At 33.1% G+C, this 24,251-nt stretch overlaps 2 protein-coding genes across 3 annotated transcripts in view; one reads left to right on the top strand and one right to left on the bottom strand.

Moving 5' to 3' along the window:
* LOC117344621 (delta-1-pyrroline-5-carboxylate dehydrogenase, mitochondrial-like) overlaps window positions 1-5,415 on the bottom strand; it is a 29,396-nt gene extending 23,981 nt beyond the window's left edge. Inside the window, exons 1-3 of the mRNA XM_033907441.1 lie at window positions 5,253-5,415; window positions 4,212-4,413; window positions 3,312-3,359 (exon numbers count right to left, since the gene is read on the bottom strand). Coding sequence (XP_033763332.1) covers window positions 3,312-3,359; window positions 4,212-4,413; window positions 5,253-5,293 — 291 coding nt within the window. The 5' untranslated portion in view covers window positions 5,294-5,415. The remainder of the gene's footprint in view (window positions 1-3,311; window positions 3,360-4,211; window positions 4,414-5,252) is intronic.
* A 219-nt stretch (window positions 5,416-5,634) lies between these two features.
* LOC117344622 lies at window positions 5,635-23,826 on the top strand. Of its 2 annotated transcripts, none has more exons than XM_033907444.1 (9): window positions 5,635-5,827; window positions 6,710-6,874; window positions 7,355-7,511; window positions 12,373-12,458; window positions 16,615-16,715; window positions 18,912-18,988; window positions 21,711-21,797; window positions 22,484-22,558; window positions 23,593-23,826. In XM_033907444.1, the coding sequence occupies exons 2-9, from the start codon at window positions 6,723-6,725 to the stop codon at window positions 23,650-23,652; spliced, it is 795 nt and encodes a 264-aa protein (XP_033763335.1). In that variant the 5' UTR covers window positions 5,635-5,827; window positions 6,710-6,722; the 3' UTR covers window positions 23,653-23,826. The 2 variants fall into 2 exon arrangements, with proteins under 2 accessions (XP_033763335.1, XP_033763334.1); XM_033907443.1 differs by having other exon boundaries at window positions 5,637-5,827; window positions 6,691-6,874.
* Window positions 23,827-24,251: the final 425 nt, after the last annotated feature.

Genomic DNA, 24,251 nt, shown 5'->3' with positions numbered 1-24,251 from the left:
AGGTTTTGTTGGCCTAGCTTTTTCAGAAATAGAGCTTCCAACATCTGTCGTAGCTAGGCGAAAAAAAACATTTTGTTTTACATTTATCAACCATTTGATCACTTCCCCATAGCCCCCCTACCCTAGCTATGGGTATGCCCTTTTTTGTTTATATACATATAAGAATCCCAACACAGCTTGAGTATTGATCAGGGATAAGAGCAACTGAATGTAAAAATGTCTGAAATCACAATTTGTAGTGTTTTCTATCATAATGATGAAATATTAAAATTAACACAAAAGCCACCATGAGGAAAAAAGTCTGAAAATTCTCACACTATGTCCGATTGATACCAATGTTAATTGAAATTGATATGTATACGTGGCAAATACTTTTTTAGAAGGAGCTCAAAATGTGTTTTACACTCAGCGACGACCTCTTTTGATCCTCAACCTTTCTGGCCCCTTGGTGCCTCTGTATGAGTTAGGTCTTCCTGGGTTTTATTTAGCAGAAGGATGGATTTTGAGAAAGAGTTCACATTTGGGTTTTATGAACCATTTCATAACCCAATGCACAAACATCAGTTAACTGGTCACTCACTTAATATTAATCTCTATCTGAACACTTAAACATTTAGGAATCTAATAAGTATTTTGAACAAAACATATGATACTTCACAAATATAAATATTTCTATCTATATTAAAAATAGGAGTGCTTAAAGGGACATCACGGTAAACCAATTTTTATTTTGTATTTTTTCATATTATTGGGTATATCTTTAAAAAAAATATCCTTATGAACAATAACCATTCGAATTTGATGATATATGTATATAAAAAACATCAATTATTAATTATAAAAAGGTTATCACAATTCGTTGATCAATAGTCTGAATATGCAAATTTTGTGACATACACGATAACACGCAAGCGCACAACACACTAAAACACCTGAAAACAAAAATGGCTTCCAATGTGAATCGACTGCGGTTGAAAACGATAACAGCTTCCGCAATGAAGAGAATAATTGGAAAATGGGTCAAACACAATCCTAGAATTAAATTGGGGAAGCAGTACAATACAGTTCAAACATGAAAACAGCAGTAATGCGGACGCTGCTCGTATTCTGCTTGATTGCTGGATAGTAGGTCATGACAATCTCGGTAATATTTACAAAAACTCGGTAATATTTATACAGTCTGTACCAGTACATCGCTACTGTCACTATACTATATGTACGGTGTTTACACTTATTTACACATAAATATATGTAATGGAATATATACAGAACGTGTTATTTAACATTTAAACCACTGTATAATATCGTTGTCCAACTAATCCAATTCGCCTTGTAAACTATCGTGTGTTTGTGTTGCCTCGATTTCAAAACAGTTACGTGATGATTTAAAAATAATTTCCGCGCTAAATTTAGAGGGGGATTCCCAACTAAATCAAGTGGTCAAGCTGGACATGAGGATCGACTGTGAACATTGGGACAGCACAGAAACATAACTGGAAATGAACAAAAGGCGTACATTCATTGAAAATTACAACGTTTTTACCGTGATGTCCCTTTAAAAAATTAAGGTGGAGATGAAAATATGGATGATGATGAAGAACAAAGACTGATTGATATTTGTGTAATCAAAATATTTACATAACCAATACTAAAATTCTGAATACAACAAATAACTGAAACTGCCAAAATGGCTGAAAAATATCATCTTTTATAATATATTAAGCAGTCCTGCCAAAGGCTGAAAAATATCATCTTTTATAATATATTTAGCAGTCCTAAAACGGTAAGATAGTTCTCTGACGACCTACAAGAAATATCCCCTAGACATGTCCGTAACATGAGATGTTCATCCATGCGTGATGACACTGGTAAACCTAGCACCAGTATACTCTAACAAAACAGCATCAGAATTTAGTTAATACAAATTCATCTCATCTTCCAGAATAAACAATATATACCCAGGTAAAGACTTAAAATTGTCATGAAACTGGAACAATTTATCTGACAGCCAGCCATGAAACATGAGTATAGATTAATGCCTTAGGTGAACAGTAACCCGAACTGTACAGTATTTGGTTCAGGAGTACCAGCTATATACATCAGCAACTTCTTATTAAATCTTAGTGGCCAGGGACCTGGTCTGTGAAACTTATTGAAACTTAGAATAAGTTTCACTCTATAATATATACACTCGTGATATTTAATAGGAGTATATTGTAATAGCTCCCAAAATAGCATCTCTGTCTCGTACCAATGGTGTCCTGTAAATGTGAAAATGTATGTGAGGGGGAATTTATGCTAAATGTGCGAAGGCCATTCAGCTGGGAAAATTTTCCCCATGTTACATATTATTTCGTGATTATGTGGTAATTTTCAAACAAATGAAAAAGAAAAAATCACTAAAATAACCCCCAGAGATATATACTGTTTATCTATGATAATTGAGATTGTGAAATTAAACCCAAGCGCAAAATAACCATGTTAACAGTACTTTCCAAGTATTTTGACCACTGGATCTCCACAGGATTCCACAATTTATAGCTCCCCTCTCAAAGAGAGAGGGAGCTTATGTTGTCAACCCGGAAATGGCATTATATAAGCACTGATTACTAAATTTTAAGTTTTTGGTGCAAGTGTTGAAAGGCATCTCATTCAGTAAGCCCCTATATGATTGTACTAGGATACTAATTTTGGTTTGAGGGCTGCTGTTGGGTTAACTATTATTTCACTAAGTCAAATATGTTTCATAATAATGACAATTTTCATGTTTACTACAATGTAAAACCTTCTTAAAACTATGTATATTTAACTCTAAATATTGCAATATTTTTTTTGTTCACAATCTGTACAAAGTTCACCTCACATTATATATATCACCAAATGTAGTGATATACAATGTGAGGTGAGCTTTGTATCGATGGTGAACTCGCCCCCGAATTCTAGTGTGAGGTATATAGTGATATACAATGTGAGGCGAGCTTTGTACCGATGGTGAACTCGCTCCCTAATTCTAGTGTAGGGTATAGTGATATACAATGTGAGGTGAGCTTTGTACCGATGGTGAACTCACCCACTAATTCTAGTGTGAGGTATAGTGATATACAATGTGAGGTGAGCTTTGTACAGATGGTGAACTCGCCCCCTAATTCTAGTGCGAGGTATAGTGATATACAATGTGAGACGAGTTTGCACAGATGGTGAACTCAACCTTTATTCTACACATTGTGAAGCTGGATTTGTACCGATGGTGGTAGATCCTCTTGTTTGTATGGACATTACAGTTTCTGTTTAGGTATCATTAATATACTTACAGCAGAGGCATATGTAAACTTTGCTATTCTCTTCTGATGGTCAAAAGGCTGCAAAAAAAGAACACAGGAGAGTTAAAGGAAGTGTAATTAATTAATTTAGTAATTCAGATACATATTATATGTACATGCCAATTAATTGATATCTTGGAACTGTTATGAAGGAGAGTACACATGTTCAAATTTTCAAGTCTATTGATTAAAAGTACATTACATTCAAGGACTTTTTAAGGCCACATAGCCAAATTCAAGGACTTTTCAAGGCCACATAGCCAAATTCGAAGACTTTTCAAGGCCACATAGCCAAATTCAAGGACTTTTCAAGGCCACATAGCCAAATTCAAGGACTTTTCAAGGCCACATAGCCAAATTCAAGGACTTTTCAAGGCCACATAGCCAAATTCAAGGACTTTCAAGATTTTTATGCATCCCATCCCATCATCTGTAGAAGGCCAACATAAAACAAGACCAAACAAAACCATGGGATTGACCACTAAATAGAATGAGGTTGACCACTTTAATAATAGAAACAGACAGAATTTGCAGTATATGTATGTAAGATCTAGTTAAACATCATAATTTAGTTATAATTAATATTCCAATTTTCCAAGGTGACAGACGATGAATACAATACATTGTTCAACAAGTTATGCAGACAATGGCAAGTGAACTCTACAATATCACACTTGCGCAGGTTCATAAAGATCTTCGTATATAACCTTGACCAGGTGTAGAATATATACCCCTGGTCAAGGTTGCGCACAACCGAACATCACCACCGGGATATTCACCAACATTTAATTTGAATAGTATCAATACTATTCAGGGATGACATATACGTCAATATTTTTTCTGCCAATATTCTCTACAGATGAAATTGTGTGGTATTATACAAGTACTTACAGCAACCTGGTGGCGAACATCGTTCGTTCTTATTTCCTCATCCCCAATAACTATAGGAATATCCTCCACAGAATTCTCATATTTTGAAATTGCTGCTTCTAATTCCTTCTTCTCTTTGCTGCCCGGAGTGTAATCATGCATAGGCTCATTAATGGCCACATACTGGTCGGGTAAGGCAGACAGACAGCGACACGACACAAAACTGTAAAATAATAACATACATGTATGTAGTTATTATTATAGATATTGGATATTTTGTAAATTCACGTGATCATGAGTGGTCCTGCACTTAACTTGTAAAACTATAGAAGATGGATACCTTTTGCATGAGATAAAGAACAATGCCCTTATTTGTAGTTATCAGTGGAGCAAAGACTTAATTTAATTAGGAAGGTATATATATATAATTTATAAATATTATGATATTGTAAAATCACAGTTGAACATATATTGTAATCTTTTGCCACATCACAGAGCTTAATCAATTTGGCTGGTGGTAGTTTCCGTTTAAATATCCTAAATCACTGCCTCCACTAGGAATCGAACCAAGGACCTCTAGCTTACTAGTCCTACATACATGTATGCCCAGCCGACCGATCTAAAGACTCAAAGCATTAAATTATATCAAATATATACCAATCATACATAATATTTACAACTTATCTAAACCAAGTGAGAGGACTAGTATAGGTCTGTTGGTGCACTAGGCCTAGCAAGTATATATATACAGTGTATGAGGTTTCTTGATCAGCAGCAGGTGCCCGTTATACTGTACTGTTATAGACAGGTAAAGCATGCATGGGACCATGTAATATATGTGTGTCGTTACTAGTGTGTCCTATATGGGTAATTTGACATGAAATCCAATTGAAAACGTTGAATGCATTTGTAAAAATTCGATTAAGCTACAAGAATCTTCGTACTTAGAACATGAAGAGAGCTCGAGAGGTCCCCATCACAAATTTATGCGTGTGCATGCTACGAAGTATGGCATTTGTCGAACTATGCTGTTAAAAAATAAACAATATTTCAAGTACTCACCGCCGAGGAAGAAATCTCGCGTATCTCGTAAGGGAATGCATTCCGTGTTTGTGAGTCTAAGCAATAGACGATTTTCAGTACACTGTCGAACCTTCTGTGGTAGCCCAATCTTTACACATGTGTTTATCCTTGAGTCGCTGTGTACATCCGCCGTGAAAATAAGTTCCGTAATTGAAATCGTTATATTGAAAAATCAGTTCAAGTGAATTAACGTTTATCATCATAAAAAAATAAACTATTAAAATTGACAGGAATTGTTATAATCAATGTAAATATATTTTCCATAAAACGTACATTTTTAATATGTATCTACGCACCAAATATTAGAGGTGTGTAAATATTGACCAATCAAAACAGTTATAACATTCTAACGTTGACCCAATGAGACTTATCATGACATTCAACTTTCACTTTGATTGAGGCACTAGATACGAAACATTTGGATTGTGAATTGATACAAAATTCAATACGATAAATGTATGACGTTACAGTAACATTTGGCATGCATATAGTTACTGTTGTTACCATAATCATGAACGTGGAAATGTTGTGAATCTGTGAGATCTACGGCAGAGGTAATGTCATCCATATTCATTAGAAACGGAGACCTTCATGTACATATAACTTATCTCTATCAGGTCATGTCTATTACAAAGTTACGAAAGTAATATGTACAGTGTACATACATTTGTATGTATGTCAAGTCTTAAGTTTTATTTAAAACTTTTACCCATTGGCCGATCAGCGTAACAGTGCAAAAATACAATACAGGTAGAGATACAATGCCAAATAATGTACATGTATATATATAGGGAATGAATATTACAATGTACGTACATACTACCCTAAAAAAGATATAGAGTCTAGCATAGTTTTGATAGTTCGATTTAGATTTGAATATTTTGAAAATAATGAAAACGTGGCTTCCTGTGCTTGGGCAGAAAGTTGTTTTTGAAAATAATTAAACTTATCATTGTAACTTAATATGCTGTATCTGTAGACAAATTACAAGTGTAATACATGTACATGCCTTCGTTAACTGCTGATATATAAGTGTAACAGAAAGCATGATTACTTGGAATTAAATTCCACTAGGGATCAAACCCAGGACCTCTGGCTTAATACTAGTCTTACGCTCAACCGATAGAGCTAAAGAGAAGATCTATAGACGAGGGGTATACTGCGGCTAGTATTTACCAGGGATACATTACCAACTGAGCTACCTGGTTGCCGATGATCAACCCAGTCCAGTTCTGCTACATATATCACCTGTATATTTCTTTTCAGAAATCCAAGGGATGATACATTAATTATTATATATGTCTCCTTACTCACTAGTTCTGAAAAAATCGTACTTAAACACAACCCCTGGAATTGTGAAGATATGCTTATTTTGTTTATCATGAATATGTGAAAAAAGGTTCTGTTTTGTTTGCAGAATGAGAGTTTATTTCCAGCTGGATATCTAAAATGTTCAGCAGTGCTCGTCAGACTCCTGAGACTGGAACCAGGAGATTGCTGAAAGGGGGCAGTACAAAGTTTCTAGTACCCGAAACATCAGACAAACTGCAATTTAAGAAGAATGTTTTGATTGGTTACAGTGACATTTCAGTGGCTGGAAGGTAAACTTTTACAGACATATATATAGTACAACGTAGCTTACTGTGAAACTTTCTTAAGACCATTACTATATATCTGGCTTGATACATATTTCTGTTTATTATGAAGCAAGTTATATCTCCAAATTCAACTCATTCAATAATTTAATCAGTGTCTTTTTAGCTACACAGTAAGTAACAATATATCATAGTCCTCAGTTGAAAATTGTCAGAATGTATCAAAAGGAATTTCCATGGAAATAACTTGGCAGTTTTCATGGAATTTTTCTCCACAGAGATGTAACTAAGTGCATAATTAATTAGATTCTAATCACTATACTATCTCCACTAGTCTAAGAGATCCACTTGGAGACCTCTGGATTACTTATACTTTCAGTGTCTTTTTAGCTGATTAAGCTACACTGTAAGTTACTTCAGAATGGTCAACTATGAATGGGACCAGACTCCTTCATAGATACTTAGTATTTTCATTTTCTCTTTCAGTCGTGCCCTGCTTGGCCTCAATATGCGGATTGAGTATGAGCATCTCCCGATTCCTCAGATGAGAGGTTGTACTCCTCTGTGTGTGAGGTCTGAAGCTCCTGGAGTCAAGGAACAGCATTTCCAGCCGCTGCAAGTTTTACAGTGTAAATATGAAGAGGTAAATCTTGTTTTAGAATAAATATAATTCCTTTGAAATTCAAATATTTATCAAAATTAGGATTTAATTTGGGAAATATCTTGAGAAAATCATGAAAGTAAAGTGTAAATTTATCCAGGTGTGTTTGTTTAGAATGCCCTAAATATGTCTTTTGGAATGTGAAAATACCAGGATGCAATATTTAATTTGAAAAAAAAATAAGAAAATTGTCTTAAGAATTCCAAAAGAAGTCTGTATTAATCTATAATTAAAGATCATGTAATTTATGTAGTAAATGTAAATGATTGTAATTAATGCTATGTTGGATTTCGTTTATTAGTTGAAATCAGGTGATCTGTATAGTGATGAAACCTATTTGGTTCAAGTTCAAGTTAATTTAGTACATGTACTTGAAGAATATTCTACAATTTGTACGTTATGTTTTAGTTTCAGTTATGCTTTAGAGGTTTTTACTGAAAGTTTTTCAGCCAAAAACAGTCTGCTTTATCCACTAAAAAACATGTCTAATTCAAATTAACTTAAAAAAGTTTTAATTTCTAATCTCATTCAGCTACATGCAGACTCTTGTATAAAACTGTTATTGAATGAAGGTTTAAAAAAAACAGTTTGATAGTCAGAATACTTTAAAGAAAATCATATTATATATCTGAAAATGATTTTATAAATAATATGGATCTAATTAAAAAACAAATCCTTATGATTGTATCTTAATACATATACATGAAAAAAAAAAAGAAAAATTTGAGCAGCATTATAGCTATATCCGAGTTTGCCTGTTTTGATAAACCATGCTTTAATCAGACAGCTGCTAGAATAACTTTTTATAAAGTATTTTTATCATATTGTATATAATACAGTATATATTAAGACCTTTCCTTTTGTAGTACCTGCATAGTATTTTATATAATGTTTGATGTCCTGTGTTACATACCAGGTACATTAATTTTAATAAAATGCTGTGTACAAAAAAATAATATTACACAAATATGTTGATGCATGTACACTTTAATTTTATACCCTGATTCCTATGAAAACATTGAAAACACAAGGATGTTTGAATGTATAGGGTATCTTGTGTGTTCTAACAATGTTATACATCTATTTGATTTTTGGTTTTCACAAACAATTTATTTCCATCGTGTAATATTTTGGAAAGTTACCTCCCCTGTGCCTACAATGTACAATAAGTTCCATCACTCTGCATGTGGTAATTTTTTTTTTATGTTTTCTTAATTTTTTAAAAAAATATTTTGATGAAAGTATCTTATCATATAAAGGCAAGATAAAGCTTAACTAGAAATATTTTGTTAAACCTGACCATGTACATATACATGTAATCTAAATATTTTTTTCAAGTTATAGCCATTTCTGAAGATTTATTCATGAGTGATATTATGATGTATGTCAGAGTAGTGCGGGCTTTGTAGGAGCATAATTAGTAACATTGTAATACATGTCCATACAGGCAATCAAACAGAACAGGTAAGATCTAAGAATTCCTCCTTGTTGTCAATTACCTCCCTGATTCTCGTTTGTTTTTAATTTGATTCGTTGATTCAGGTTTAACTTGTGTATTATAACTTTATTAAATTATATAAGAAATAGAAGCATACTGTAAGTGTGTGAAGAATTGGATTTGGATGGTATTTATGAAACATTTGTAAATACTAAGAGATACAGAAATTGGAATTGAATAAAGGATACAACAGAAGTGATTGAGGGAGGAAATTTAAAATGCATGCTTAACACTTTGTAAGTTTTATAGCATGGCTGCTTGCTTGGTTACTGGTTCAAAAGTTGGTGATGGCTTCCAGAAATATTAGGTTTGCTTCATTGCATGGCTTCATTGAGCTACTACTGTAATTGAATCATGTATAGTAGTTTCTTACTTATTACTAAAATACTTTGCAATGTGGAATGATAACCTGGTTGTCTCCCCTTACATAAAACAAAAACTTAGTATCAAGAAAAAAAAATTGTAACTGTGACAGCCATGAAAGAATTCAAGAGTTGAATAACAAAAAACAGCCCCAATCAGGTTTTTTCGGGTCTTGTGTTTGGGATAACTCTTTATGGAAATGAGATCATACTGATGATCGATATGAAATATAGTTTCTTTTTCTGCTTCTGCCTACTGTACTCGATTTGAAGGCTGTGACCGAATACTGATTCGATCTTCCATTTCAAAATTTTCAAAATTGAATTAAGTTTTCCTCAAATCCTTGAAAAATCACTTCCTGGAATTGAAAATGATATACAAATGTTTCACATTCCTGGGGAAAGCTATATATATCGAGAGTCAAAATGATTTTTACATGAGCTCTCTTTTACTGAATAAATAGATTGGTGAAGGGTTACATTATCAATCCTGTTCTAACTGCAAAGTCTACATTAAAACAACCTTTGATTAACACTTTCATTATTTTTCTTCATCTTCAGAAGTAGACAGATGCATTTCTTTTGAAATTTTGAATTTCTAATCGTTCTTGTCATATTTTACCAAATGAAAAGTTAATTTGAAAAAAACAAACAAAAACAATGAAACACAAATTAAAAAAAAAAGAGGGAGAGAGTCATCAAAAGGATAAATGGTGTGTGTCAGTTTAAAATACTTTATAGTTACAGTTATTATTTATTGCAAACCTTTTGTAATATAAATTTATTTTGGTTATAGATTTGGGTTATATATTACCAACTGGCTTGTGAATGGATTTGGCAAGTTTAAATTTATGTGTACACCTTAATAAACTCAGATGTTGAATTTCAGCAGAAATTTTGTTGCACATAATCAACACTTTTTTATGGAATCCGATAGATTCCTTAAACTGCTGATGTCATATATATGTGAGAAAAATATGCATTTCCCTTTTCAATGATTTGGATTTTCAGAACTGATTTTATTTATGTTAGAAGAAATTAATCTTTTCAACGCTTAGATCTATATTATGTTAACATAACCTTTTCTTTTAATTTCAGAATTTAATTTCATGAGAAAGTTACATAATTTTAGTAGTGGAATATTAAAATTCATATATATATATATGTATATTATTTCAAAGAAGGATATTCCATGTGCTGGGATTTCTATGCCTCATTCTAGCAGGGATCAAGTTTGATTTTGATTGCTGAATTCTCTAGAGGTGTAAATAAGAAAATTGATGAATTGATTTAAACTAGAATCAGTATGGAAAATAATTAAAATTAACCAGGGGTATTTATTTTTTCTCCTACAGTTGAGTGTAGACTAAAGGTTACACCCAAGTGCACTCCGAGTGCACTCCGTTTGGACTTGGAGTGCACTCCGTTTGGACTCCAGGTAAACTTGGAGTGCACTCCAAGTGGACTCCGAGTCTACCTGGAGTCCTATAAGACACCATGTCTGCCCCGGGTCTATAATCAGACTATATCATATATAGATATTAATACTTTGATGCTTTCAATATAATTTATTATAAATAAATAGATTTTTACAAATTACTTTTGTTCTGTTCACATTACTATTTACATTTGTTTATAGTCTACTAGGAATATTTATTTTATTGTTAATACATGGTAATAATGCCTACATGTTAAATCTATATTTATTAAGATCCATAAAATACAGTTATACAATTTATGCTATAATCAGGTTTTTATGACAGTTAATTGCTTATTATTTCATATTTTATTAAAATGTAATTAAACTGTATTTCATTTTATTAAGGAAGTCAAAAATTATTTCAATTAGAATATTTATTTCTGTACACATATCATGACTTTAAAGGAAGTTTAGATAATGTACAAGACAGTGTACAAGTCTGTCTTTTCTCCACACCCCTGTAATCACGCTTGATATACAGGTAAATATTGATTCTGGAAGTGGGGAGTGGGGATGGGGGGGGGGGGGGGGGGGGGGGGGGGGAGGATTGTATCTTACATAACAGTTAAAAGAACTCCATGTATGACCTGGATTTAATAAGGCAAGTATAACAAAACAAAAAAACAGTTGGTTTACCAAATGGAAATGTAAGTCTGATGTTAAACTCTAAACAAAACTAGACATTGGATCCAGAATATGCTATCAAGGTGATAAAAAGCAAGCTTTCTTTTGTATTGTATGTTAAGTAATATATATACTGTTGGAAGTAAAGTATTTGAAATATTAAAAACAGTAGTACTTTGAGTACAAGATAGTTCCAGTACACATTCAGACTCTACATTTTGAGAGACCACAAACAACTTGCCAAATACATTTCTGTTTATTCCCAATATCTATTCATTTATGGCGTGGCTTGTTAAAATTCTTCAAATCAAAGGAATGCTGTCATATATTTTTCAACAAAGTGCCATATCTATTCAGTCACTTATACAGGGTTTTCTAATAAAAAAAAACAATTATATTAGATGCATTGTTTGTTAACCAAGTAAAAATGAACCAACAAAATTATATGGTATATACAAAGATAAAACAGTAACACATATCTTATTGTTACATGTTTTAGGAGTCTTAATTGTATATGAGTATACATCTATATATAAACATTATGTGTATATGTACTTGGTTACAGGTACATGTGATACATGTGGACCAAGGTAGAATTGGGGCCTGATAGGACTCCAGGTAAACTTGGAGTGCACTCGGAGTGCACTCCAAGTTTACCTGGAGTCCAAACGGAGTGCACTCCAAGTCCAAACGGAGTGCACTCGGAGTGCACTTTGTGTAACCTTTAGTCTACACTCAACTGTACCTTATTTATTTGATTAATTATTTTATACCTCAGTATGTATTTCATCAAAACACTGTGGTATACCATTATTCTCTCTTTATAATTTCTCATACATACCAATTACTGTTATCTGTAATGAGTTGTCTCCCTTGCAGTATTCCTGTGTGATTGTCAACACTATTGTGCCAGCAGATAAATGCCAACATGTAGCCAATACAATCATTGACCTGTGTATAGAAAGGTGAGCTTTACATTCTCAATTTTAGTTTATTTTTATACTTTGCTTTCACCAAAATGGAGGGTTTGTCCGTCAGTATGTCTGTCACGCTTCGTTTCCGAGCAATAACTGCAACAAATGTCAATACATTTTCTTCAAACTTGATAACAATGTTAAAAGTCTTAAGGGCTTAGTCATGTTTAATTGACACATTTGTTTGACTTTATTTGATGGAGTTATGGCCCCTTCATGGATTAAAACACAGTTTTCTGTTGTTTCCTTGAAATACAAAACTGAAACAATTGTTAACAGATTTTCTTCGAATATGATAACAAAGTCGAATAAATGCCTTAAGGGCTGAGCCAAGTTTGATTGCAACTTTTGCGGGACATTATTTGGAAGAGTTATGGCCCCTTGATAAACGAGAAATTGTGTTTTCTGCTGTTTCCTTGCAATATCTCCCAAAAATAATGTTCAACTATCGTCAAATTAAAATTAGTAACAGAGTAATCATCCCTTGATGTATGAAAAACAATGTCATTTGCATTTAAACATCTCTTCCAAATATTTTAAAAAGTCTTCAAACTTAGGAACAGGATTCAATTTATACATTAAGGGCTCAGCCAAATTTGTGATAGGGTTTGTTAAATCCAATTGAAAAGAGAAGTCTTGCAATTGTGTTATATGTCAGGAAAGCATCGTTTAAAAATTTCATGAATCTGCTTGTTTTTTCTTGAAATGAAATCAACAAGTTTCTGATCGGAACAAAAAATTAAAAAATTATAACTAGTAACTGTAATTTTCTTTATAAATATTTATGAAGGATTTATGAAATTAAAACATTCTGAAAAAGGAAGGATTAGCTAATTAAATCTTGAATAGAAACTTTATTATGACCCATTGCCAGGTCATTATTTTTATCAATAACTTTCGGAAATAGTCAACTTCCAGGAGCATGACTTAATATTTCACAAAAAGCCCATACTTGGTTATGACTCCCTCCTATATTACACAGTTTATAATAAACCATTATTACACCTACAACTATAGGGCAGTGAAATGTCAATTGTTGGGATTAAATGCCATCAAATAAAAGTTTACTGTCCTTGCAGGCCTGTAGGTATAAAAATTAATCATGGCCATTATCAGGGATTGAGTGTTGAGCCACTGAGATTATTGCAAGATTAAATAAATATGGTAACATTAACAAAGACTTTAATGTAGTGACTTTAACGTAGTGACTTTAATGAAGTGACTTTAATGAAGTGATTTAATGAAGTGACTTAAATGAAGTGACTTTAATGAAGTGACTTTAATGTAGTGACTTTAATGTAGTGACTTTAATGAAGTGATTTAATGAAGTGACTTTAATGTAGTGACTTTAATGAAGTGACTTAAATGTAGTGACTTTAATGAAGTGACTTAAATGTAGTGACTTTAACGTAGTGACTTTAATGAAGTGACTTAATTGTGGTGACTTTAATGAAGTGACTTTAATGCAGTGACTTTAATGCAGTGACTTTAATGTGGTGACGTTAATGTAGCGACTTTAATGTGGTGACGTTAATGTAGCGACTTTAATGTAGTGACTTTAATGCAGTGACTTTAATGCAGTGACTTTAATGAAGTGATTTAATGAAGTGACTTAAATGAAGTGACTTTAATGAAGTGACTTTAATGTAGTGACTTTAATGTAGTGATTTAATGCAGTGACTTTAATGAAGTGATTTAATGAAGTGACTTTAATGTAGTGACTTTAATGAAGTGACTTAAATGTAGTGACTTTAATGAAATGATTTTACTGTAGTGACTTTAATGAAATGATTTTACTGTAGTGACTTTAATGAAGTAACTTTAATGAAATGATTTTAACGTAGTGACTTTAATGAAATGATTTTAACGTAGTGACTTTAATGAAGTGACTTTAATGAAGTGATTTTAACGTAGTGACTTTAATGAGTGACTTAATGATACTTAATTGTGACTTTATATGACTTATGAGTACTTAGAGTGACTTTAATGATACTTAATGATACTATGTAGTGACTTATGACTTAATATAAGTGACTTAAGAGTGACTTAATGTGTACTTTAATGAGTGACTTTATGTAGTGACTTTAATGATACTTAATGATTAAGTGACTTAATGATGACTTAATGAGTGACTTAATGTAGTGACTTTATGATACTTAATGAAGTACTTTAATTAGTGACTTACTGTAGTGACTTTAATGATTACTTTAATGGACTTATACTTAATGTGTGACTTTATATTTATGACTTAATGTAGGCTTTAATGTGTGACTTTAATGTAGTGCTTTAATGAGTGACTTAATGTAGTGACTTATGTATGACTTTATAGTGACTTAATGAGTGACTTTAATGTATGACTTTAAGAGTGACTTAATAGTACTTAAAGAATGACTTTAATGTAGTGACTTAATGAGTGACTTAATGAATGACTTTAATGAAGTGACTTTAATGTAGTGACTTTAATAGTGACTTAATGAGTACTTTAATGATGACTTAATGAAGTGACTTTAATGATTTAATGTAGTGACTTTAATGTATGACTTTAATGAGTGACTAATGATGACTTAATGAGTGACTTAATGAGTTAATGAATACTTTAATGTATTACTTTAATGTAGTGATTTAATGTAGTGACTTTAATGAGTGACTTTATGTAAATGTAGTGACTTTAAGAGTGACTTAATGAAGTGACTTAATGAGTGACTTTATGGTAGTGACTTAATGTAAGTATTTTAATTGTAGTGACTTATATTAATGGTGACTTTAATGTACTTACTTAATGTAGTGACTTAATGTAGTGACTTTACTGTAGTGACTTTAACGTAGTGACTTAATGAAGTGACTTTAACGTAGTGACTTTAATGTAGTGACTTTAATGTACTTACTTAAATGTAGTGACTTTAATGTAGTGACTTAATGTAGTGACTTTAATGTAGTGACTTTAATGTAGTGACTTTAATGTAGTGACTTTAATGAAGTGACTTTAATGTGGTGACTTTAATGTAGTGACTTTAACGTAGTGACTTTAATGTAGTGACTTTAACGTATTGACTTTAACGTAGTGATTTTAACGTAGTGACTTTAATGTAGACTTTAATGTAGTGACTTTAATGTAGTGACTTTAACGTAGTGATTTTAACGTAGTGACTTTAATGTAGTGACTTTAATGAAGTGACTTTAATGAAGTTAATTTAATGTACTTACTTTAATGTAGTGACTTTAATGTAGTGACTTTGATGTAGTGACTTCAATGTAGTGACTTTAATGTATTGACTTAATTGTGGTGAAGTTAATGTAGTGACTTAATGTAGTGACTTTAATGAAGTCACTTAAATGTAGTGACTTTAATGTAGTGACTTTAATGTATTGACTTAATTGTGGTGAAGTTAATGTAGTGACTTAATGTAGTGACTTTAATGAAGTGACTTTAATGTAGTGACTTTAATGTAGTGACTTTAATGAAGTGACTTTAATGTAGTGACTTTAATGAAGTTAATTTAATGTACTTACTTTAATGAAATGATTTTAACGTAGTGACTTTAATGTACTTACTTTAATGTAGTTACTTAAATGAAGTGACTGTAACGTATTGACTTTAATGAAATGATTTTAACTTAGGGATTTTAATGCAGTGACTTTAATGAAGTGATTTTAATGAAGTAACTTTAATGAAATGATTTTAACGTAGTGACTTTAATGAAGTGACTTTAATGCAGTGACTTTAATGTAGTGACTTTAATGAAATAATTTTAATGAAGTTACTTTAATGTACTTACTTAAATGTAGTGACTTTAATGAAGTGACTTTAATGTAGTGACTTTAATGTAGTGATGGTAGATGTTTCCCTTTGACAGAATGCATTGGTACAGTACCAGTGTATTGTATTACACCTGATGTATTGTTGAGAAGTAGATTCACACCTGGTCTGTAAAAACTTGTCTATAAGGGCCACCTGTTTCAGTTCAAAATGTAATTGTCAGACATTTCATTGTATATCAACCTGTATATAAAGCCCACCTGTATATTTATAAAATGGCCACTTTTCACTACTACCTTGATAGCTACCTTTGTAGACAAGTTTGACTGTATTAGTACAATGTATATAGTTTTGCCAGCCAATGTGTTAATGTTGTTGTTGCTACTACAGTGGTGTGGAGAAGGTGATTTTGTTAACAACTTTGAAGCTAGATAAGATACCGGACAACCAGCTTAAACCGTTATATGAGAGTACATTCAACACCAAACCAGGTAGGTGTTTGTATTGGTGTATTGATGTACAGTAAATGTGACTTAATGCTGATTGATGTGTTAGAAGTGCTGTAGGGATGTATTGATCATTTAGCAGCTCATGCATGCAGTTGTGACCTAATTCTTGTGGATATAAATGTGACCCTTCTGTGTCCCTAATGTGAGCATATCAGATGGCAGAGTAATGGAGCGTACTTTGTGCATAATGAAACTTCAAGCTGTCGCATAGAGTTCAAAGTGACACCTGACTGACTGCCTCAATGGGGTTGCATTGCTTCAGTGCTGTAGGTACATATATGTACATACCTATTTGTAACACCAAAGTTTGTCAGCACTTTAACAGCTTCATTCCTTGAGGGATTTTGATCAAACATCACAGAATTCTAAAGAACTATAATATCTCAGATATGTTAACGTTGAGTTGCATAGATGCTAAGTCAAGGTCAAGGTCACTTACTTTTAAGGCTAAATATAACACAGTTATTAGAAAAAAAAATTTCAGCCCTATCATAGCGACTTCATTTGTTGTGGAATTTTGATAAAACTTCTCACACTTACAAAGGGCCACAATGTCTCGACAATTTCGAGTATTATTGTTCAACATCAAGGTCACCATTGCTATTTTTTTTAAATCATTTGTCAGCACTCCAGCAGCTTCATTCTTTGAGTTGTTCATACAATTATAAAAGATCATAATATATCATTTCTGAGTTTAAAGGTTGTTTGGTCAAGTTCATTGTTACTTTTTATAGAAAATCCTTTTCAGTGCTGTAGCTCCTTATTTAAGGGATTTTTATAAAACTTCAGATCTTTAGAATATTCAATGTCAGCACTGAGTCGGCTTCATAACTTAAAAAAAAAAGATGATCAAACTTAACACACAATAATTAAGGACCATAATATCTCAGACAAGTTTAATTTTTGTTTTGTTTTTTGGGGTCATGGTCATCATTATTGTTTTTTTTTTAGAAAATCAATGTCAGAGCTCTAGAGCTTCATTTATTAGCTCACCTGCCCGAAGGGCAAGTGATTATGTATTGGTGCAGCGTCCGTCGTCTGGCCGGCCATCTGGCATCAACTTTTTCTTTCAAACAACTTCTTCTCAAAATCCAAGAGGCGTAGAGACCTGATATTGGTCATGTTTTATGCTGGGATGAAGGACTACCAAGTTTGTTCCAATGAATGACCTTCACCTTCATTCAAGGTCACAGGGTTCGAAAATGCTGAAATGTTTAAACGACTTCTTCTCAATAACCAAGAGCCCTAGGGACTTAATATTAGACCTGTAGCAAGCTGGGGTGAAGGGCTACTAAGTTTGTTCAAATGAATAACCTTGACTTTCATTCAAGGTCACAGGGGTCAAATAGGCTAAAATCTTTAAGCAACTTCTTCTTGATAACTAAGAGGCCCAGGGATTTGATATTGGGCCTGTAGCATTCTGGGATGAAGGGCTACCACGTTTGTTCAAATGATATACCATGACCTTATTCAAGGTCACATGGGTCAAATAGGCTAAAATCTTCAAACGACCTCTGCTCAATAACCAAGAGGCCCAGGGACTTAATATTATGCCTGATGCCTGCTGAGGTGAAGTGTTACCAAGTTTGTTCAAATGAATGACCTTGACATTCATTCAAGGTCACATTGGTCAAAATGGCTCAAATCTTTAAACAACTTCTCAATAAACAAGAGGCCCAGGGACTTGATATTGGGCCTGTAGCATGCTTGGGTGAAGGGCTACCAAGTTTGTTGAAATGAATAACATTGACCTACATTCAAGGTCACATAGGTCAAATAGGCTGAATTCTTCAATGATTTCTCGATAGCAAAGAGACCTGGTATTTGGCCAGTTGTGTACTGGAATGAAGAACTAGAAAATTTATTGACATGAAGAAACCTAGCCTCACTGATATTTGAATAAAGTGGTTATCAGCATAGTATCTGCAGAAATAACCTAAATCAACTTCAAAGTTGCTGCAGTACCAGGTGAGCGATACAGGCCCATTTGGCCTCTTGTTTAGGGATTGGGATCCAACTTCAGGACACTTTTAATATAAAGGACCATAATGACTAGCAGGGGCCATTATGTTAGCAATATTCGGTATGCTTGTTAAAATATAAATACCTTGTATCACTGATTCAGGTTCGCTATTATAAATTTTGTGCTTGCTAAATGGTGGTTAATATATTTTACAGTGACATCCAAACTAGCTCTACCACCAGATACAAAGATCTGTGATCCACTGCTCAGCACACTCATCCAGATGATACAGGTATGAATGTTTATTTGTTTTACAATAATAAAGCTATCCTTATTACATTTAAGGACATATATAATTGGTGGTGACAAATAGGTTGTTGAATTTTCCAGGCAAACTAACCCGGGTACTCCTTTATCAAAACACAAGTAAATTACAAAATGACATACAGACATAGAACATGGAACAGTTACACAAGTTTAATAGATCTATAAACCACTAGCAATATCGTTATGATTGTGCTAATGATGCCTTTTGGTTGATGATTAATTTGCTGAAGGCCTATTGTAATTAATTAGAAGACCTCTTAGATGGTGTACAGATGGTATGAATGAAAGGTCGAAAAAGTAACAATGCAAGTTGAAGCAATTTGATGACGGCGCATCCTAGTAATACGCATCCAGTGAAAATCTGTTTGTTAGGATCCAGTACCTATATTGGACCATACATCATTATTACTTACTAGACACTATATATAAATATATAATTAGTGGTTCAAAGTCATCAGAAGACATGACCAGTAAAGAACCAAAAGGTGTTTTGAATGTTATAAGAGATGACATGTGAATATGAAAATCCTATTACCTTGTCCTTTTGTAAGGAAAGGATGGAGAAACCTAATTAGCTACACTCTATGTACATGATGAGGAAAGAATGGAAAAACCTGATTGGCTAGACTTTGTTTGAGAGGAGGATGAAAGGAATACCTGATTGACTACACTGTCTTAGAGATGATGAAAGAATGGAAAAACCTGATTGCTACACTGTGTTTGAGATGAGGAAAAAATGGGAAAACCTGATTTACAACGCTCTGTTTACAAGATGAGGAAAGAAGGGAAAAACCTGATTGAATACGCTGTGTTTGAGATGAGGAAACAATGGGAAACCTGATTGACAACGCTCTATTTACAAGATGAGGAAAGAAGGGAAAAACCTGATTGAATACGCTGTGTTTGAGATGAGGAAACAATGGAAAACACCTGATTGACTACACTGTGTTTGAGATGAGGAAACAATGGGAAACCTGATTGACAACGCTCTATTCACAAGATGAGGAAAGAATGGAAAAACCTGATTGGCTAGACTTTGTTTGAGAGGAGGATGAAAGGAATACCTGATTGACTACACTGCCTTAGAGATGATGAAAGAATGGAAAAAACCTGATTGGCTGCACTGTGTTTGAGATAATGAAAGAATGGAAAAACCTGATTGCTACACTGTGTTTGAGATGAGGAAACAATGGGAAAACCTGATTGACAACGCTCTATTTACAAGATGAGGAAAGAATGGAAAAACCTGATTGGCTTCACTTTGTACCAGACAAGGAACGAATGGAAAAACCTGATTGGCTAGTAATACACCTTGTACAATATGAGGAAAGAATGGAAAAACCTGATTGGCTACACCTTGTACAATATGAGGAAAGAATGAAAAAACCTGATTGGCTACACTCTTTGTGCAAGGTGATGAAAGATTGGGAAAACCTAATTGGTTACACTCTTTTTACAAGATGAGGAAGGAATGGAAAAAAACCTGATTAGGTACACTGTGTATGATATGAGGAAAGAACAGAAAGACCTGTTTGGCTTCACTGTGTATGAGACGAGGAAAGAATGGAAAAACCTGATTATCTACACTGTGTTTCAGATTGACAACATAAAAAGTCTTAATACTTTAAGCATATAAAAACTTGGGATTAGCAGTTTGATTTAAACAAAAATCCAACGACTTCTATTGTACTTAGTACATAGATGGACCATTTTCCTCCATTCTCTTACCTGGGTTTGATTAAAACTAATACAACTAATCTCTCCATGCAGTAGAACATTTAATTGATTTAAAGATTATTTAGGAATAGGACAGCAAACCAAAAACTTTAAGACAACTTTGTTGCACTCTTTGCCTGCTCCAGGCTGAATTATCTCCCCATACACCAACAAGGCACTCACTGATACATGTAGAGAATTGACTATATTTCAATAAAAAAAAAAAAAACCTTTTCACACACCAGGATCAGATCAGCTAATTCTTCACCTTTGGAAATCCTATAACGTTTTCATCTTTAAACAGAATTAATGATTAAATCTTATAAGATTTGTACATAAGAACATCTCATTAACTCTGAATTACTCTGTGCTTGGCTATTATAATGGGTTTTTTTCATTGTTAATTTGATGTGATAACGAGGGAAGAAACAGCCACAGTTCTACAGCTGTAAATCATCAATTGCAGAAAAACGGCTGATAATTATAGATTTGTAAGCAAGACAATCCTAAAGTTAATTTTTCTGTCATAAACGGAAATATCTATGCTGACAATTTTCGTGAACGTTGTTTGCTCTAAGCTAGGGAAAATTTTCGTATGCAATTCTGTAATTTCTATTTGTGAACTAGCTTGTTGATTGAACGTAAGTCTAGTGTTCAATCCCCAGCAGAAATATTGAAATTAATAGCATTGTCTCAATAATAAAATAGATCAAATTTTAGATTAAAAGACAAAATCTCAATGATAAGATAGATCAAATGTTAGATTAAAAAATAAAATTAAAGATTTTTATTAAAAACGAAATTTTAAATTTCAATTCATCAACAAATATAATATGGTTTACAGCGCTCCCATCTATAGCCTTAGAATGAGACATGTATAACGATAATGGTGTTAAAATACACACACTCACACATTATATGACATCGTACTATTAACCATATGTATAAAACATTTATATTTTCTTTATCAGATAGAGTCTATTCCCTGTAGCTGTCTTGTCGTACCAGGCCACAGAGCAATGGCAGGGAAAGCAAATATATATGACGAGTCCCAACAGGTACTTAATAATACATGTTTTATTGGTTTTAGGGGGGGGGGGGGGGGGCTAGCCAATTGTTTCCCCGGGGAAGCTTTCAGCAGGGGGAAAAGAATAGGCTGCTACCGGTAGTTTGATGTAAAAGAATGTTTGGTCCTATAGAGTATACTACGGGATATAATCTGATATCTTGGTTTGGTTTTGTATTGTTTTACGTCCTATCTGTATTCATTATGTCGCAGTGCCATATATCAAGCTCGTTATAGCTCAGACTGCAATTCGTGTTCACAACATCCAATTATGGTATTATGCACAATTGAATGCTTTGATGATAATACGTGAAGCTGTATGCATGTATGGCCATGTTATGTATTAATCTGGATGCTGCCCAAACTGCAATTAGTGTTCATACTTTCGAAGTAGCTGTTATCGATGATTGAGTGCGTTAATGATTATACAGTATGCAACTGCTTGGTGTATTGATATATATTCAATGGGAACTACTGAATTATGATGTGGATCAATACACTTTAATATACACAACATCATGTAGGGTCATCCTTATACATATAACTATTATTATGCTGTGGCACATTTGACACAAAGTCATTATTTAGAATTGGCATAAAGTAAAAGTATTCCTAAACTGATATTATCAAATATTACAGGCAACTTTAGCATTCCACAAAGTTTATCAAATATTACAGGCAATTTTAGCATTCCACAAAGTTTTGAAGAAGTGGTCACGACTGGACTTCAGTGAAGATTTGAGTCTGTCTTTGGTAAGTATTTTATCTTAGAGCTGACAGTGCAGATAGGAATACTTCGATATAGAGTTACAAGAATTCGAATTTAGAACTGATGTTTTCGTCCTTTCCAAAGTTTCTGTTTATATCTTTTGATCCGCTGTGTAAATCATATATCGTTAAGAGGCTTAATGCCAGATGAACACATACAAGGCGAAAATCATCTGTTGAACCATTTACAACCTTAATATTTGTGACCTGCATCTTCCCCCTGCAAAGGGGGACAACACAAATTTTGGATAAAAATGTAGACAGAACCCCAACTTAACTTAAGGAAATTCTTTAACTTCAAATTTTCCACAAGAAAGTGTTACAGAATGTAAGGGAAAATCTTAGCTGAGGAACCTTTCTTCAATTTTGTGATGCTTTCCTGTGGAAAATTGTAATTATAATACGGATGAAACTAGCCCTAGCTAAGTGGCAATGATATAACTGGACAAGGCATCGTGTTACCAGATTATTACAAAGCGGTTATATTGAACGGCTTTGTTTGTGGACAGGTGTCTTAAAAGGCTAGAATTTACAACCCTTCCCGGCTTAAATCTTTAAGGGATTAATACTACTAATAATATCTATTCAGGTAAAAGGATATTATGAAATACATACAACACATTCTGTTTAGAAAATTCAACATATTTGTATGAAATCACTTTTCACATATGTTGGAAAATACAATTTTGTGTATGTTGTAAGCTATTGGCTTTATCTAGGATATCAAATGGAGTTACATATAAAAATATTTAGATTTTGGAAATTATGCAAACTCTGCTTGAGCTGCATCACGAAGGTTAAGACTTATATCAATATGGTTACAGATAACAGTTATGTTTAGATTGGTATGAAATAAAAAAAAAAACCTGCACATATTGATTATATTATTATAGTAATAATTCATATATATATAAAATACGAATATCACATATTGTGTTTAGAGTGAATTTATAAGAAGTCTGGAAACAAAATAATTGATGGAACGGTATGAAGTGAACACTCCTACTTTTTTTCAACAGATTTACGACAGTTTAGATGTAGAGGACTTGTCAGCAATGTCGTCACTCATGTATGGATGATCCATGGTGGCAAAAAATCCTCATTCGGTGAGGTGCACCCTACAATTTTGAAAATTTTATTCACTCAGCTGTCATTCACCGATACAGATTCGTCAACAAATACATTTCTAATTATGTTCATTAAATTCAGTGTAATCATGTTTAACAGAACAATAAACAATAAGTATCAGTGTTTTATTGTTTTATGGTGTCATTTCATTTAAGAGTCAGGTGAATGTTTAGGCCCACGGGCCTCTTATAATGTTTACGCTCACAGCCCTATACTATTTACAAAGACAAGGAAACCGAGTTTGTTTACATTATAAATTGGTCTCCCAAAAAATTCAGACTCAGTCAATAATGTTATCATTGGTTCCTAAAAGAAGTACGTTTTCTCTCTGCAAGTTAGCAGTACCATACCATTCATCATAGGGACAATCGCGGTGTCGAGACATCTGTATTGAACGGTACAAATATTTTATCTCCGGGCAGTAGATATATAAATATATACACGCTTAGAAAGAAAAAAAAAGATCTAAAATCGTGTCGCGTTAGCAGGTGCCCCAATTAAAATGCATTTCCTGTAGGTCTGTCCTCAATTACCTATAGGACTGATGGAG

Source organism: Pecten maximus, chromosome 16 (genome assembly GCF_902652985.1).
Source record: "Pecten maximus chromosome 16, xPecMax1.1, whole genome shotgun sequence".
Lineage (NCBI taxonomy): Eukaryota > Metazoa > Mollusca > Bivalvia > Pectinida > Pectinidae > Pecten > Pecten maximus.
This window is presented reverse-complemented; position numbering and strand designations above follow the sequence as displayed.

Bases quoted from the DNA above. Each gene is read 5' to 3' on its own strand.
- LOC117344622 (XM_033907444.1), top strand. From the start codon at position 6,723: ATGTTCAGCAGTGCTCGTCAGACTCCTGAGACTGGAACCAGGAGATTG. The intron at 7,512-12,372 runs GTAAATCTTGTT...TCTCCCTTGCAG, and splicing joins TACAGTGTAAATATGAAGAG to TATTCCTGTGTGATTGTCAA. The intron at 21,798-22,483 runs GTACTTAATAAT...CAAATATTACAG, and splicing joins TATATGACGAGTCCCAACAG to GCAATTTTAGCATTCCACAA.